The 16,135-nt window shown below is 35.6% G+C and overlaps 6 protein-coding genes across 6 annotated transcripts; 3 read left to right on the top strand and 3 right to left on the bottom strand.

Moving 5' to 3' along the window:
- Positions 1–978: 978 nt before the first annotated feature.
- On the bottom strand, positions 979–2,418 carry BX664DRAFT_343330 (pseudouridine synthase). Its single transcript, XM_051547287.1, has one exon. It carries the CDS (start codon positions 2,277–2,279, stop codon positions 1,086–1,088), a length of 1,194 nt encoding a protein of 397 aa, XP_051395967.1. The 5' UTR covers positions 2,280–2,418; the 3' UTR covers positions 979–1,085.
- A 128-nt stretch (positions 2,419–2,546) lies between these two features.
- Positions 2,547–3,711, top strand: BX664DRAFT_362509 (uncharacterized protein; the record flags this gene model as incomplete). The annotated part of the gene is made up of 3 exons (XM_051548319.1): positions 2,547–2,612; positions 2,881–3,082; positions 3,548–3,711. The coding sequence occupies 3 exons, from the start codon at positions 2,547–2,549 to the stop codon at positions 3,709–3,711; spliced, it is 432 nt and encodes a 143-aa protein (XP_051395966.1).
- A 1,111-nt stretch (positions 3,712–4,822) lies between these two features.
- On the top strand, positions 4,823–7,744 carry BX664DRAFT_303865 (uncharacterized protein; the record flags this gene model as incomplete). Its single annotated transcript, XM_051542498.1, has 5 exons — positions 4,823–5,086; positions 5,156–5,197; positions 5,267–5,347; positions 5,420–6,104; positions 6,249–7,744. Exons 1-5 carry the CDS (start codon positions 4,910–4,912, stop codon positions 7,742–7,744), a joined length of 2,481 nt encoding a protein of 826 aa, XP_051395965.1. The 5' UTR covers positions 4,823–4,909.
- Positions 7,745–7,927: 183 nt separating this feature from the next.
- Positions 7,928–9,507, top strand: BX664DRAFT_343325 (uncharacterized protein). The gene is made up of 2 exons (XM_051547286.1): positions 7,928–9,217; positions 9,281–9,507. The coding sequence occupies exons 1-2, from the start codon at positions 8,003–8,005 to the stop codon at positions 9,494–9,496; spliced, it is 1,431 nt and encodes a 476-aa protein (XP_051395964.1). The 5' UTR covers positions 7,928–8,002; the 3' UTR covers positions 9,497–9,507.
- Positions 9,508–9,675: 168 nt separating this feature from the next.
- On the bottom strand, positions 9,676–11,006 carry BX664DRAFT_343323 (uncharacterized protein). The gene has a single exon (XM_051547285.1). It carries the CDS (start codon positions 10,940–10,942, stop codon positions 9,782–9,784), a length of 1,161 nt encoding a protein of 386 aa, XP_051395963.1. The 5' UTR covers positions 10,943–11,006; the 3' UTR covers positions 9,676–9,781.
- Positions 11,007–11,695: 689 nt separating this feature from the next.
- Positions 11,696–16,105, bottom strand: BX664DRAFT_270300 (uncharacterized protein; the record flags this gene model as incomplete). The annotated part of the gene is made up of 8 exons (XM_051541085.1): positions 11,696–12,263; positions 12,329–12,727; positions 12,960–13,137; positions 13,212–13,413; positions 13,591–14,284; positions 14,353–14,475; positions 14,550–14,931; positions 15,025–16,105. The coding sequence occupies 8 exons, from the start codon at positions 16,103–16,105 to the stop codon at positions 11,696–11,698; spliced, it is 3,627 nt and encodes a 1,208-aa protein (XP_051395962.1).
- Between the last annotated feature and the right edge of the window lie 30 nt (positions 16,106–16,135).

Genomic DNA, 16,135 nt, shown 5'->3' with positions numbered 1-16,135 from the left:
ATGATGATATCTGGGAGAAGGATGGTGATACTGACTTTTTTTTTTTATTTTACTATATAAATTGGGAGGCAAGGTATAAAATGTTACTAAGACAATTCAAATAAAATGTTTTTTTTTATGTTGTGTTCAAATGTGACGTGATGATGATCGGTTTTGAGCGAGAAAGGAAAAGATAAAGATGTTGTTCGATTGTATACAGGATGAAAAAAAAATGACATGAAGTTTGGGATTTTACAGCCAAAATTTTCAAACTCCTCAGCCAAACTTTGGCTGTAAAAATAAATCGTCGAGGGTCCATCAGGCAATTTTTCGAAAAATCGATGAAATCCTTTTAGTGCTCATTGTACGTTAGATGATAAGGTAAGTGATGAAATGATATTAGATGATATTAAACTACTTTTTTGAGAGGAATCCAATGATGGTAATTTTATTGGATGATGATCATTATTGGATGAGAGATGGTAATATTGATTTTTATTTTTTAATTTACTCTATATAACTGGGAAGTAACATATAAATTGTTATTAATATAATTGAAAGAGAATATCTTCAGGTATGCTTGATTAAATTTTGGTGCTATGATGATGATTTTGAGTGAATTACAAAGGTTTGCAAATCAGCTCATGTCATGATTTCTCCAAATAGATAGATCTAAATAGTTCATTTCATAGATTTCAAAAAGGATCAATATATTCAGGAAGAAGCAAGAACTGCGTCGTTTGGCAGATAAACATCATGCATATTATGAGAGAAGGATAAAAGTGGTCCGAGCGTTGATAAGAAAATAAAAAAGGAAATAAGTGGAGATGACTATAGATTGTACGTACGGATAGGGCACTCTCATTTGCACAAACATCAAGGAATTATCATTATCACTATTAACATTTTTACTGTTGTATAACTAGAAATAGTACATCATGTAAAAAAAAATAAAGTCTCCATTGAACTTTTGTTGCTTTCTTTTCTTTATTGAAGACCAAAAAAAAAAAAAAAGGTTTATTTTACAAATAAAGAAGAATACTATATAAAAAGATGGGGAAAATAAGTACACATGAATACAAAAAAAAAAAATATATATAATACATCTAATCTATGGGGGATTGTTTGCGTTGTAATTTTGCTTGGTATTTTTCCCGTTTGATTTGTTCAGAATCAGCTCTTGCACGTTCCAAAAGAGGTCGATATTTTGTTGTTCGAATGACTTTACCCGCACCTAAAACAATGGTTGAAGTTGGTTTGGGTGTATAAACAGATGGTTTTTCCGATAGATCTTCTAAGAAAGTTTGATATAACCATGAACGGACAGTTTGATCATACCATAATTCATTCCAATGTTGTTGTAATCGTTGAGGTCGTAATCCATATTGCCAATCCAATTGTCCTTTTTCAAATTCACAATCATATAATAATAAAGGTAAATCACTTGCTAATGGATAATCCGGTTTGGCATTCACCTTGTCAATATCTAATAGATCCAACACAATTTCAGGTCGTTCCAATCGTTGACCCACTAGGAAAAGTACTGACATGATACAACGTACTTGATGCCATAAGAAAGCAGTTCCTTTGATAACGACTTGATAATGTTGTTGACAGGGTACAATGTCGATGGATAAAATATGTCTATTGTAACTTTGTTGTTTAGAAGGATCCAATTTGCAAAAATTCCGAAAATCATGAGATCCAATCATATAATTTGCTGCTTTTTGCATAGCGTCCACATCTAGATCTTGCTTCAGAAACATATACCTATAAGTTCGAGATATACAATCAAAACGAGCATTAAATCCAGGAGAGACAGGTGACCAAGCCAATACACGGATATCTTGAGGTAAAAGTGCATTCAATGTTTCAACATATGGAATAGGTCGATCTTTGCCACTACTTTGTCGTACATTCAGAGCTACTACTTGACCTAGACCACTAACACCTTTATCTGTCCGTCCGCAACGCGTAAAATCACAAGAAGTAGGATCTTGAATCAATTTGCAATATTCTAGAGCCTTGAATAATTGACCTTCCACAGTTTGATCCGTTTCCTTTTGAGAGGCAAAACCAAGATAGTTCCAACCCAAGTAAGCTACCTTGAGAGCAACACGATGTTGAGGGTATTTATTCATGTTGAAAGGTTTCTTGACTCTATTATTTTTATTAACAGTAGTTGATTCAAGTACTCTCAGTCGATCGATAAGTTGTTGTCTAGTCCATGTGTTATATATATCTGTTGAAGTTGGTGATAACTTTTTAAACCAAGAAAATAGTCGTGACCATGAAGACATTGTACTAAATTAGTTGCACTGAAGTAGATAAAATAATAAGACATGAGTGTTTATTAAAGAGAGAGAAAAAAAAAAATAAAGTATATTTGAAAACACATACATAGATTCGACCTTTAAAAAGAATAATTGTTGAGGGATGGGAAAAAAAAAGAAAAGCATAAACAAAAAAAAAAAAAATGAGAGAGAAAAAATAAATAAATAAATCAAGTCCGATGTTCATTTTCGATCTTTCTTCTTTCCCTCTTCTTCACTTTTTTTTTTATCAATATGAGACGTCCAACTCATCAAAGACGATTATCTATGCCAAAACTTACTAAACGTTTAACCAATATTGTTATACATGATGATTAATATTGAGTCTGTTCCAGTAAGCACTGTGCCTTCCACACCTATGCATGAATCTTTGGAACCTAAATCTTGATCTATGGGAAAAAGTTATTATCCAAGCACATCAAAAAAGATCATCCATTGCCTCTTCCTCTGATAATGATATTGAATCTTCACAGACATCGATTGCCTATCATATGAACTCAACACAACTTGGAAAAATATTCTGTCTATCAAACCGTGGGCTTTTTCTCTTCTTGATAAATGACTTCAGCGATGGAATCAAACTCAACAATTGTACAAGAAAGAATTTAGACGTAAACGTTGTTATTATCTTAGTATGGAATTATTGATTGGTCGTGCTTTGAATAATGCTTTATATGCACTTCATGCTAAAACCAAATATTCTGAAGCTGTACACTCTCTGGGATTCTCCATGGAAGATTTATTGGACCAAGAACGAGACGCTGCTTTAGGTAATGTCTTTTTATATATTTGTATAAAGTGAAAAGAGTATTACTAACTCTCCCTTTTTTTTCTTTTTCGTTTTTTTTTTTTTTGTTTTGAAAAAAAAGGAGAAAGAGGCTTAGATTTGGTCATTTTATGTATGGTCTAGTGATTGGCGTGACATCTGTACCTCTTGATATACCTGATCCCCAGCAGTAACAGCCCAACAAATCAAGCATGTTGTGGAAGTGATGACGACTAAGACAAGCGATTTCAATGTGATATAACCCAGCCATGCGACAACTAATCACATCATCATTCTACAAGGTATTTGAATTTACGATATCAACAAGGCAGAAAGACATCAAAACTGTTAGGAAAAGAAAATGGAGTTACTATACAACATGAATGGTTATCAAGCAGCAAGATGACATTGATACTTTTTTAACTAGGTATTGATGGAAAACAATGTTACCCTACTTTATGACATGAAGCCATTCTTCTCCAATGCCGAACACAGAAAACACCTTGTCAAATGAAATATCAGCGTGGAATTGTGGCTACTGAACTTGATGCTTTTTGCGGTAACCTGGTGCCTTTACATGAACAAATTCTGCAATATTTATATTGGATGTATTGTCGTTACGGTGTCTACTGAAATCTTTCATTTGAATCTTCTCATTTTTTGATACGGTCCAATGATACAAAGGTAACCAAAGAATGACAACAGCAGGCACAGAAAAAAGATAATTGAGTAAGGGGAAAAAGGATGACTGACCATATTTGTTTTCAACTTTAGGGAAAGATATACATATGCGAACTTACCTTTGATGCAATATTATATGAAGCGAATGAGTCCAAACAACCATCAGCGACGTCTAGCATTATACATAATATCATGACAGAAGATATTCGACACTATCAAAAATATCATGGTGTTGATTGATGCCACTCTACAAGCAGTTTTAAATTGCATTCAGGCTGGTGATGATCCTTCTATCTTCAACTCTCTGATGGATACTTTGGTGGGACCATTATTTGATTTCAGAAGACTCTGATGATTCTTTGAAACGACAAGATGATGATGATGCGCTGGACAGGAAGCAATGGGCTCGAAAACTTAGTCTTTGTATAGGGACATCAAGGATTACGATGAAAGGATTTGGAAAATTGAATCTTTACCCATTGGTACTACCTAGTATGATTATTTTTTCACTTTTTTTTTTTTTTTTTTTTTCGTTGTTGTTGTTGTTATTATTATTTTTATTCCTTGTTTTGATTATGCCAATAATAATAAAAGATACTGATTTATTCATTGTTTTTTCATTGTCCCAATTTGGAAGGCGGGGTATTAAATACAACATCATAAAAGGAAATGAACTCGAAGAAAAAAGTGTTTTCATCTACTCTTCTTTTTATTATTTCTAAACAACAAAATGCATAGCAACAATGATAAAAGAAATTTAACAAATGGTAGTTATCAAAGTGCTTTTTCAGCATGGCGAGAAAAAGCCAACAACAACAACAATAATAGGTCATCATCACCAGCACAACAAGATGCTTACAAACATAATCGACGACCCATCCATGGCAAATCAGTGGCTGCTCTACAAAATCAATGGCTTGCTCAACAAGAACAATCTTTAAATGGTAGTGTTCGATCCAATACTTCCTCCCTTCGATCATCACCCTCTGGTTATCGATCAGTATCACCTTTACCTATTCGATCAAGACTGGCTTTTGAATCTGGAAATGATGATGATGATGATGAGGAAGAAGAAGAAGAAGAAGAACCATTAGAAGAACAAAATCAACAAAACAGGAATGGTGATGACGATGATATCAATAGTAAAAATATGCCGGATTTGGATTTGGCGGCAGAACATGGTTATTATGAAAATAATAATAATAACAATGATAGTGGTATAATGGATGATCAACAAAGTGATCATAGTTCTTTCATGTCAAGTCCCTCCATCATTACGGTATCTGGTCAACCTCCTACTCATTTTGGTTCCACTCAAGAATTTAAGGTGAGACGACTTTTTGCTTTAGGGTTGATGAAAGTTTAACTGATGAAATTTTTTTTTTTATTTCTATAGGTGGCAAGAGAAGGCTGGCTTTATAAAAAAAATAGTTTAATGGTAGGTTCCTTTTTTTTCCCTTTTTCTTCTCTTTTATTCATTTTTTTTTTTTATTTTATCAACGAATAGCAATGGCGACCAGTTTATGCTGTAGCGAAACATGGGAATGCAATCAAACCTGGGGCTTTGTATCTTTACAAGGATGACAAGGTAAATAGAACAATAAACTTGTAATTAGCATCTCTGACTCTTTTTTTTTTTTTTTTTTTTTTGCTTTTTCAGTTTGCCAATCATATTCATACATATGATATGAGTGAAGTGGTGGAAGTGGAACCTCGTACTCAAGATTATCGGGCAGGTATCAAGTGGGAATTCCGATTACTGGTGAAACGAGATGATGTTGTTTTAGCAACCGATGATGTGACAGCACGAAAGGATTGGATTAATTCTCTGACATCCATAATGGGCAAGGTATCACTGGCCAGTCATACAGAATTGCAGTCTCGAACGGTTTCCATGGAACAATTGAATCGACAACTTCAAGTAACCAACACATCATTGGAACAAGACATTGCTCAACTCAAACATGACCTGATGGAAGCACAAAAACGAGAACGGTCTTTGACAAGTGAACATACAGCACGTGAATCTGGTCTAACAACAGAACTCGAACATGTAAGACAAACTCTCCAAGAACAACAACGCGAACTCGGTATATGGCGATCCAAGGCAGATGAACTGGAAAAACAGAAAATGTCCTGGCAAGCAAAAGCTCAAGATTGGCAAGCACAAGCTCATGAATGGCGTGATCGCGTAGCAGTATTAGAGGATGAACGTGACCAACTTTTGGATGAAAAGGAGCTTTTGGTGGAAGAAAAGGAACATCTTTTGGATGAAAAGGATCAACTTTTGGATGAAAAGGAACAACAATGGGTCATGATGAATTCTGCAAGTTCTTATCAAAACAGTAAAAACAGATCTGGCTATCACAATGGTGGAAAACGACGTGGTCGCAAGCAACGTGGTATGACCAACAACAATAGCAATGATGATGATGGTGATGATGATGATGATGATAATAACGGTGAAATTGGCTCAAATCAAAAGGAAGCACTTCGTGATGTTAAATACCAACTACAATCTCTTCGTGATCAAATCAAAGATCCTCTCTTGCAAGGTCATGTCATGGATATTAAGACTGGTGTATCGAAATTGGTGACTACTTTTGATGATTCTCGCCGTGGATGGACCGAACTTCAAACTGATATTGTCAAATTATTGGAATCTGAAGGAGATGATCGTGTTCAACTATTGGAAACCTTGCAGTCAGATCTCTCTCATCTACGTGATGCTACTTGTGGTGATTATGATAAACTAGCGACTCTACTAGCGGATATCCAATCATCTCAAGCCGTGCTTCTGGAAACAATGATGAAGAACGATACCACAGCCATGGAAGGTGCTATCAAAATCTGGCAAGAACAACAACAAAAGCAATCGCAAGAAATGATGGAATTACAACAGACATGGTTAAAAGAAACACAAACCAAACTGATGGATCAATCCAAAAAGACAGGCAAGGATGAATTCACACGATTGGAAACGCATGATCAGCAAAAACGTATTCTGTCAGTATTGGAAGGTCAATTGGATACTCTCAAGAATAATCAAGAACGAGATCATGAAGAGTCTGATAGAAGTTTCAAGGTCCTTGGTCAATTATTCCAGCATGTGATCCAACAATTAGATGATATGGTTGTACCGGATATATCTCACCATTTGGAAGAACTTGTGGAGCGACTAGCTACCATTGATCAGCGACTTCATCGTATTCAACTATATCGTCCTCAAAATGGTGGTGATAATGATGATCTTCAAAAGATGCCCATGGATGACGAAGATATACGTGAACTTGTGCTTGGCACCCGTGGATTTATGGAACGTACTTTACGAGTACTGGACCGATTTGGTGGAAGTCAATCTGGATTGGAAGAAACCGTGCGTCGAGCTGTCAAGAGTGCATTCAACAGTCATCTGGATGTCAATTGGAAGGACCCTCAACAAAATGAAGAAAAACTCAAACGATATGAAGAAAATGCTCGGGGTTACATTGACAAGGCGATGTCTGGTATGAGAGGCCATTTGGAAGACTATACTGGGGTGATGTACAAGATGATTGAAGACTTGATTTTACATGCAGTACAACATTTGGAAAATAACAACAATGAAAGAAAGGATGATTTACAAAAGGAACAACAAGACCGATTATCAACAGAAATTGATCGATTGAAGAAACAAAAGGATGAATTGGAAACACTGATCAAACAATTGGGCAAGGATAATGATCAAGTATCTTTGGAACTTCATAAGAAAAAAATGGAATTACAAGCATGTCAAACTGAATACGATCGACTACAACGACAAATCCAACAAGCTCGACATGATAGTTTGGCAGCCATGGCCCGTGATCTTGAACCACTTGTTCGTCAAATTAATAAATTGAAACAATCTGTTCATGATGAACATCAAGAAGAAGAAGAATCTACTAATCGACGCTTCAAATCATCCAGGGATCGAACATTGTCAAGTTATTTGAATAGGAATTAGACTTGCATGAAAAGGTTGCGGAGTTGCGCATACGCCACCATCTCTTATTATATTTTTTGTACCTTATTTTGAAATAAAAAACCGTCTTTTTTTTTTTTTTTTTCTTTTTATTATTATTATTTCCTTGTTTTCTTATTTTTCCCGTTTTATATATCTATATTTTATACCCCCCCTTTTCTTTTATATCTATTCTCCTTTTCTTTCTTTCTTTTTTTTTTTTTATCTTATTGTTTTATTTATTTATTTCTTTTTAGAAAAATGACTCGAGGCCTTGAATTAGATGTCTCCTTTTTATCTGGTGATACCTCAGAAGTAAATCTACCAGAAGGTTGGGTAGTAAAAGAACGTAAACGGTCACTAGTTGAAGTAGAAACCAATATCCGTACTCTAGGACAATTATTTCGTACATTGACTGATCTCAAGAAACAGTTACCTTCTCCTGTGGCGGCGGCGGTGGAAAACAATAATACTATTAGTCTTCTTGGACAACCGGTCAAAGCAAACAACCATGACAGTGGCGATCTTATTCCAGTGACACCTATTGATCAACCTTCTTCAGCACAACATATTCTTTCGAAATACCCAGCTTCTATCTTTGATCGGTTGATTGAATTACATCTGTGTTGTTGTACATCTTGGCGTGATCCTGACCAGTTTATGATGACGTACCGTCAAGGCCGTTTGGCGCCTGGTTTGATGTATGCGATCTTTGCTCATAGTGCTATCCATGGCATGATGTGTCATCCCGAGGCTTTCCCACAACCATACCTGGTATCGCTTGGACAGGATTGTTATCAGTTGGCATGTGATTGGGTGGAATTTGATGTCATCACGACAAGTACGGTGGAGGCGTTGGTGACCATGCATTTGTATTGTTCCTTTTTACAACAAACAACAAATCATCATTTTTTTGCATTGGCGAAACGACATGTTGATTATTTGGATGTCAAAGGTTGGGGATTTCGTGCTTGGTTACGACGCATTGAATTGGCAACAACGACTTTGGAAGATCCATGTCCATTTGTTTTAAATAAACCACAACAACAACGACAACAACAATCATCAGCATATCCTACGCCCAAGAGTGATGATGGATTTTTGGATCAACAACAAATGTGGATGTATTATGAAATCAAAGGTTGGGAATTGATTCAAACTTCAGCTTCTGTGTCATCTTTACAAAGTTGGATGGATCAAAGTACTGCAGATATGGACAATACTCCGTTATGGCAAACATTACGACTACAGACACTTTATTTGGCAGGGATCCTGAATCGATATCAAGCAGATATGATGGATGTGTTTGAACGTGATGATCGATGGTTATTGGATGATCAAGTGACAGATTATTTTTCGGTGCCTACTCAGAATCGGATTGAACAAGGCTTACATCGGGCCATGTTGGCAGGTTATAAATTGATTCAAGTGGTTTTATATTCTTTCAAGATCAATCATCGATGTTTGTTACCAGAAGTAAATTTAAAAAAATAAATGCGTATGATTTATTTTCATATTTTCTTTTTTATTTTTATTTAGATGATGAATATCATTTCTGCTGCCGTTACCATTCTTTATTTTGGTCATCAAGTGACGTTGGATGAAGTGATTACACAACAGGCAGAACAAGCTTTAGTAGATCTGGTTAAAACATTTGAAAATGAAAAGGGTATGTTGATGAACCCCACCATCTCTTCTTCTGTACTGAAATGGAAAGCCATGGTCAATTCATTTGGAACATCAAGAACTTTTTGATTATTATTTTTATTAGATACAAATTCAATAAAGTTTTTTTTTTTTTTTTTTTAAAAAAAAAATAAAGATATATTTTATTTTATTTGTTTGTTTGTTTGTACAGAAGAAATAAAAGAAGTAATGAGTGTATATATAGTGGAGGGGGGAATCAAAGGAGAAAAAGAGGAAAAATGTGACTAAAAAAAAAAAAAAAAAAAAAAAGGAGAGGAAATCTACCTGGTGTAAAAATCAGTAGAATAATAAGAAAAAAAAAACAAATCAGGAAGTTAAATAAAAAGTGGCTCATCAGGAAGGTTTAAAAGCACTAAAGGCGGCAAAGGTATCTTGTAACATGGAGGTCAAATGATGAAGATCCAATCGATCCAAGTGTCTATCTTGACGTTGATCATGAAGTTGTCCAACCACCACACGTACTAAATCCAATAAGATCATCATTCGTAGTTCTGTTTCTTGAAACCATAATTGCCAACGAGGATGTTCCATACGCATGACAATGTTCCCACCAATGGTATAAATTGTACCTTCATCATCATCATCATCATCATTCTGGTCATAAAGATCGCCTAATCGTCCAAATTGTACATCACTTGGTTGTGTAATAAAGAATTCAGGTAGTTGCCGCGCAAAAGCATTGACATCCGAGACTGAGAGTAATCCATGTTGCACCAGACGACAGATAAATAAGATACAGACACGGAGACCCATCTTTGCCGTTTCAGATTGATCCTTTTTTCGATATTGTTTAGTTAACTGGACAAGTACACGATGAAGATGAGACATGAGCAAACGACGATGAGGTGGAGCCACAAACAAGACATTCAGAATACTATCCAGGATAGATAAGAAATCCGCCATACGTAGAGCTGCACATGTTGTTGAAGTATCATAAGAAGAGTTCATGGGTGTTACATTGTTGTTCATGGTGGTGGTAGTGGATGACGTATTTGAAGAAGCTAAAGAAGAAGAAGAAGAGGTGGATGGATTGGTATAATATTGTTGATCATAAAAAGGAGGACTGAGTTGATTCCATTGGTGATCAGAACAAGTAGAAGGTAAATCTAAAAAGATAGAATCAATAAGAATGGCAAGACAATGGTCTAGTAAAAAATCCAACGTGGCCGCCATGCCATGAATATCGTCATTGTCGTCTTGATGAGGAGTACGGTCATTGATGGCGACAGTAAGGTGATTAGCAACAGATTGAATGGTAGTGGTAAGATGACCGTAACGTTCCAGATAAGCAACAGCAGCATGAACAAGTTGAGCAAATGGATTGATCACTTTAGGTCGAATAAGATTGATTTGATACTTGGTGAGAATCAATTCCCAGGCTAATCGTCGTAATGATTTAGAACAGGTGCCAAAATACCACAAGTCAGAAAATGTCAGGTGCTGGGCTACTTTGAAAAGAAGTTCATAAGGTAAATCTGAAAGGATGATGGTCATATGTTTGTAATATTTTGTATAAAGAAAGAAAGAAAGAAAGAAAGAAAGAAAGAAAGGAAAGAAAAAAAGAGATAAAAAAAGAAAAAAGGGATGCAGAAAATGGTGAATTTTTATGACCTATTTTTATGTGGGCGTTTGAGTCACCGATAAAAGCATATCCACGCTAACAATTTCCTACTTGCCGATCCAAGGAAGTTGGCAATGGCTTTTTTATTCTTACAACTTATCCTTTATAGGGAAAACTCATGTGAGGCTACATCGGATCGCCAATATCAAAAAGGGATTCCCTTTTCTGGTACTTGATTGTAACATACGATGATATCATAAAAAAAAAAAATAAACATACTGTAAATATAATTTTTTATTATAATATATTGATATAAATATTATATAGTAAAAAAAAAAGGGTAAAAAAAATAAAATAAAATAAGTACAAGGTAGCGTCAAGAACGAATTTGAGAAGGAGGGTAAAATGCTGTTATTACGGTCAACGTAACCAGAAATAATCAAAAAGGAATGATGAATAAATAATGTCAGTAAAGAGTAAAAAAAAAAAAAAAAAAAAGTAAATAATAATGATGATGATAATGACGATGATAATATGATAATGAAGATAATGAAAATAATAAATAATAAAAATGATGATGAAAATAATAATATAAAGTTAAACTAAACACATGACAGCAAAAGTTAAAATATATAAAAATAGATAGATAAATATGGAGGAGTATAGAGGAAACATAAAAGTATTTATCAATCTAGTTTCATATCCATGAGCTTTCTTGATCGTCCTTTGCTTTTTGTATTTGTTCCACCATTACCACGTCTTGCCCTTTTGTTTCGCTTATCATCAGTTGTTGTTGTTGCTGTCACTGTTCCCGCATTCGAATTAGTGGTAGAAGTGGCGTCATTGTAGTCAAAACCATACATGGTTTTCACCTTCCTAGTAGCACGAGTTTCGGATGAATACATTTTCCATTCATTCAGTAATCCAATGCGAATATCATCTTGTCCAAGCCACTCTAGTATATCAGCAGCAGTATCACGATCTTGAGGTCGAGTACGAAGACATTTAAGTAATAATTGTCGACTTAATTCACCATGCACTTCATGTTCCAATGCTCGTTGAATCCTATAATCATCTTCTGCCACATATCGTAGTCCTTGCAAATCTGTATCCAAAATTCCTCGCCATGGCTCTGTTTCCGTAAATATTTTCCAAATCATGACTCCAATCGAGTAAACATCTTCTGATTGTGGATGAATTAGCCAAGGTAGTACTTGAGTATCTGAACGTGTCTTTGGAAGTGTTTGAATGGATCTAAAAAAAAAAAAAGAGTAATCATATTTGAGTAAAATCAATAATATGAAATAAAGTTATCTTACCTATACATCCTATATCCATGATCAGGTTTGCCTTTAATCCAAGGTAAAGATTCACACCATGTTTTCAATTCTTCTTCGCTTTCAGGTACCACATCACCATCATATTCACCAGCAGAACGAGGTACATCCACAAACCATTCACATAAATCTTGAGAATCACAAAAGACCGCTTTACCAAAATCAATCAAATAAAGACATATTTTGCTAGTGCCATCTTCTAATTCCCCATCGATCGTATTCACCATAATGTTGACTTCAGATAGGTCCCGATGAGCAAGTCCAGCCTTGTGGATTGTTTTCATACAATCAAGCATCTGATAAACAATGTCATATTTCTGATAAGCTGTCAAACGATGATGGGAGTGGGCATGTGTATATTGTTTCAATGTTGTTTGGTATCTATAACACAAATAAAAATAGATTATAAATATTCTATATTCAATATGATATCTCTCTTTTTTTTTTCTTTTTCTTCATCTTCTTACCTTTCCATGGATAATCCAATAATATCACCATTGTTATTGTAAAGAACTTCCCTTAATTGTGCCATATGTGGTAAATTACGTAGTTTCCTATGAATAGATGGTATAAATATACTATTGTGATAATCTCATTTTTTTTATTTTCTTACATGAGACATGCCACTTCAGTGATACGTTGATACATGGTCATTTGTCGGAATGTCTGTACAACCACTTGATTCAAAAAATAAACTTGTTTGAAGAAACCTTCAGAATCGGGTGCACTCCAATTGAGGTGATCATATTTTTCTTGAACATTGACAATATCGGCACCTTTCGATGTACAAACTATAAAGAAAATAAATACAAAGGAAGAAACAGAAATGAGTTATGATCTATATACCTTTTTTTTTTTTTTTTACCATTCAGTAGTTTTTGCCAAACTTTGTGAGACATTTCAGATTTTCTTGAATGTGAGACAGGGATAGTCGGAATGACTGTTTCCAAGGCTTTGGTTTGAGGAGAGACAATGGATGAGACTGATTCTGGAGATAGTGTAGATCGCTGATTATCTTCTGGTGTCGAAAATGATGCTGAAGAGAAAGACTCATTGGGTTTTTCTTTCTTGATTGTCATGATAACATCTTCCTGTTGCATTTTTCCAGTCCAAGTATCCACATCCATAAGATCCTTATCCTTCTGGTCTTCATCACCAACATGATTCTTATTTTCATCGTCCACTTCCATTTCTGACGATGAGATTCTTCCAACTTGCTGTTTGATGTTTCTAACATTGATAACTGATGTTGTTGTCGAAGCGGATGGTTTGTGATGTTTTTGTTTTTGTTGTTGTCGATGATTTGATGACTGTCTCCTATCAAGGATTTGTTCTCTTGAGTCTTCATCTTCATTGTTATCATCAGTCTCTGGTAGATCCAATATCTGTTGCACCATTTTCTTTAATATCCTTTTGGTTTCACTTTTGTTGTTGTTGGCCGCGGCAGAAGTTGGCTTGTTGTTGTCATCCATCACTGTAAATTTGGAAGTTGCAAACATACGTCGAAAGTAGTCCCTTTCAATTGTTTCATTGACACTAAATACCATCTTTTCTATCACCTTGAGAGGCCGAAGATGGATCCAACCTTTGGGAGCAAAATCATCTGTTTGATCAATGTCAAAGAGAGGGCTTGCTGGGTAAGCGATCACTACATCCGTTTCCACCTTATGAGCTTTTGATCCAGTTCGAGTTGTTTTTGTATTGTAAAAAATCGCCAATACACCTTGAGCGCGAACCTGTCGAAGTAGTGTACGATTCTTAGCAATGTAAAATCTTGGTACTGGTGGATGATTCCCAAAAGGATCTTGTTTCATTTGTTCAACCGCATGGAAAAAGGGTCCGTTAAGTTGAAGGTATAATTGTTTGTCGTAAGTGAGTCCTTTTGGTTTCTTTGCTTTTGGTTCCAAAGGTGAGATAGCTGCAATACCATACAGAATACTAATGATAATGGATTTTAGTTTTAACATTAACATTTCCTTTTTTTTTTTTTTTTTTTTTTTTTTTACCTTTGTTTGGAGAAAACCTGTTTCATAGGTGGGTATGAGAAATCAGATTCTTCAGGTAATGCATCAGAGGTATCAAATTTGAACTGGCATGTAACACGTTGATGTAATGGTTTTCGATAATTACTATATATATATAAAATAAAAGATGAATAAAAAGTTCTCATATTTTTTACTATCTGTTTTTTTTTTCTCTTTACCTAATTTGCTTCTTCAGGTCCAGTACCACCTTGTAAAAAAGATTTTCCAAGTTTTCAGCGTGCTTTGGTATTGCACCAGCATTCCGGTGAAAAGATTTGGCGTTCTTCCAGATTAGTTGCATATCTTGTTCAAACTTGGCAAAACGAGTATACAATCCATTCCACATATTTTGTTCAATTGTTGATAAATCCATGGGGTATTTGATTTCTTGATGATAAAATACAGCAGATGCAGGCACAGGTTGAATAAATGGCCAGCAATCGGGTGTGGATAAAAGTATATTGAGAATAAATCGATAAAGTCGTAGAAACAAACGAGTAACATTAGATGGTGTATGATAAGTGACTGTAGATAGGTCAAAAGTAACCTTTTGAGATGATACTCTTGACTTGGTATCTCCATTGTCTTTGGTGTTGTTGATGTTTGTTAAATTATTTGATTTTTGTTGCAGATGTGTCTTTGTCTCGCTGTTACCTGCTGAAGGCGTTGCTATAGAAGGTGATGATGATGAAGGCATAGATGTTTGTACGGTATGTATGACAATATTTTTCGTTTTCAATCCAGCCACTATCATTCGTTGTAAAGCCACTAAATCACCATTACAGATTTGAGATCCAACTGTTTGCGATACCTCTTTATCCCCAGACGTTCCCAAAATCATTGTTGTAATCAATTGCATCGCAGCTGCAGGTAGTACTTGTTCTGAATCCGTTGGTAAATGTTGATCTATATCTACAGTTGGTAATTCATCGACAGTCATCACAACACCAAGATTCTTCAAAATGGCAACCGTAAGACGTCGAAGGTTCACCTTATCCAGTTCAGGTAACATTGGGTCGGTATCCTCTTTCACACAAGGTCTTGGACTTTGTGGTCGTCGTTTCTTAATATGAACTCGTAATTGAGGGCGAGGTTGTAGAACTTGCTTTGGTGGAGGTGGGGAAGCGGTTTTCTGTTGAAGCATGGGTGACTGTTGCATACCGATCATTGATCTATTTGACTGTGGCAAATGTTCAGTAGCAGTGGTTAGTCGATTTGTTGTTGGTGAGAGCTGAGTAGTCATATCAGAAGTAGTAGTAGTTGTAATAGTCGCAGTAGCGGTAGTAGAAGCGAAAGAAGAAGGTGATGGAGCAGTAGTAATATTATTATTAGTAGTAACAGTCGTCGTCGTCGTCGTCGTCGTAGATGGTCTCTTTTGTATCGGTGATTGAAGGTCAGTAATGATAGATCGACTTTGTACTGGTGATTGGCGACTGGTAATGGTAGGTCGACTTTGTACTGGTGATTGATGACTGGTAATGGTAGGTCGACTTTGTATTGGTGATTGATGACTGGTAATGGTAGGTCGAGTTTGTACTGGCGATTGATGACTGGTAATTGTAGGTCGAGTTTGTACTGGTGATTGATGAGCAGCAGCCGGCCGAGTTTGTGCTGATGGATGAATATGAATATTAGATGCATTAGCTACTGGTGAATGAGTCGATAATGAGTGCTGAGCAGGAGATGATAATGGTATAGATGCTGAACCTAACGGTGATCCAGCGGGTATGTTCATAGGAACACGTTGTATAGGTGTTTGCTGCTG

This window comes from Halteromyces radiatus, assembly GCF_025201355.1.
Source record: "Halteromyces radiatus strain CBS 162.75 chromosome Unknown BX664scaffold_11, whole genome shotgun sequence".
Taxonomy (NCBI): Eukaryota; Fungi; Mucoromycota; class Mucoromycetes; order Mucorales; family Cunninghamellaceae; genus Halteromyces; species Halteromyces radiatus.
The sequence above is the reverse complement of the archived record's forward strand: the minus strand, read 5'-3'. Positions and strand labels throughout refer to the sequence as shown.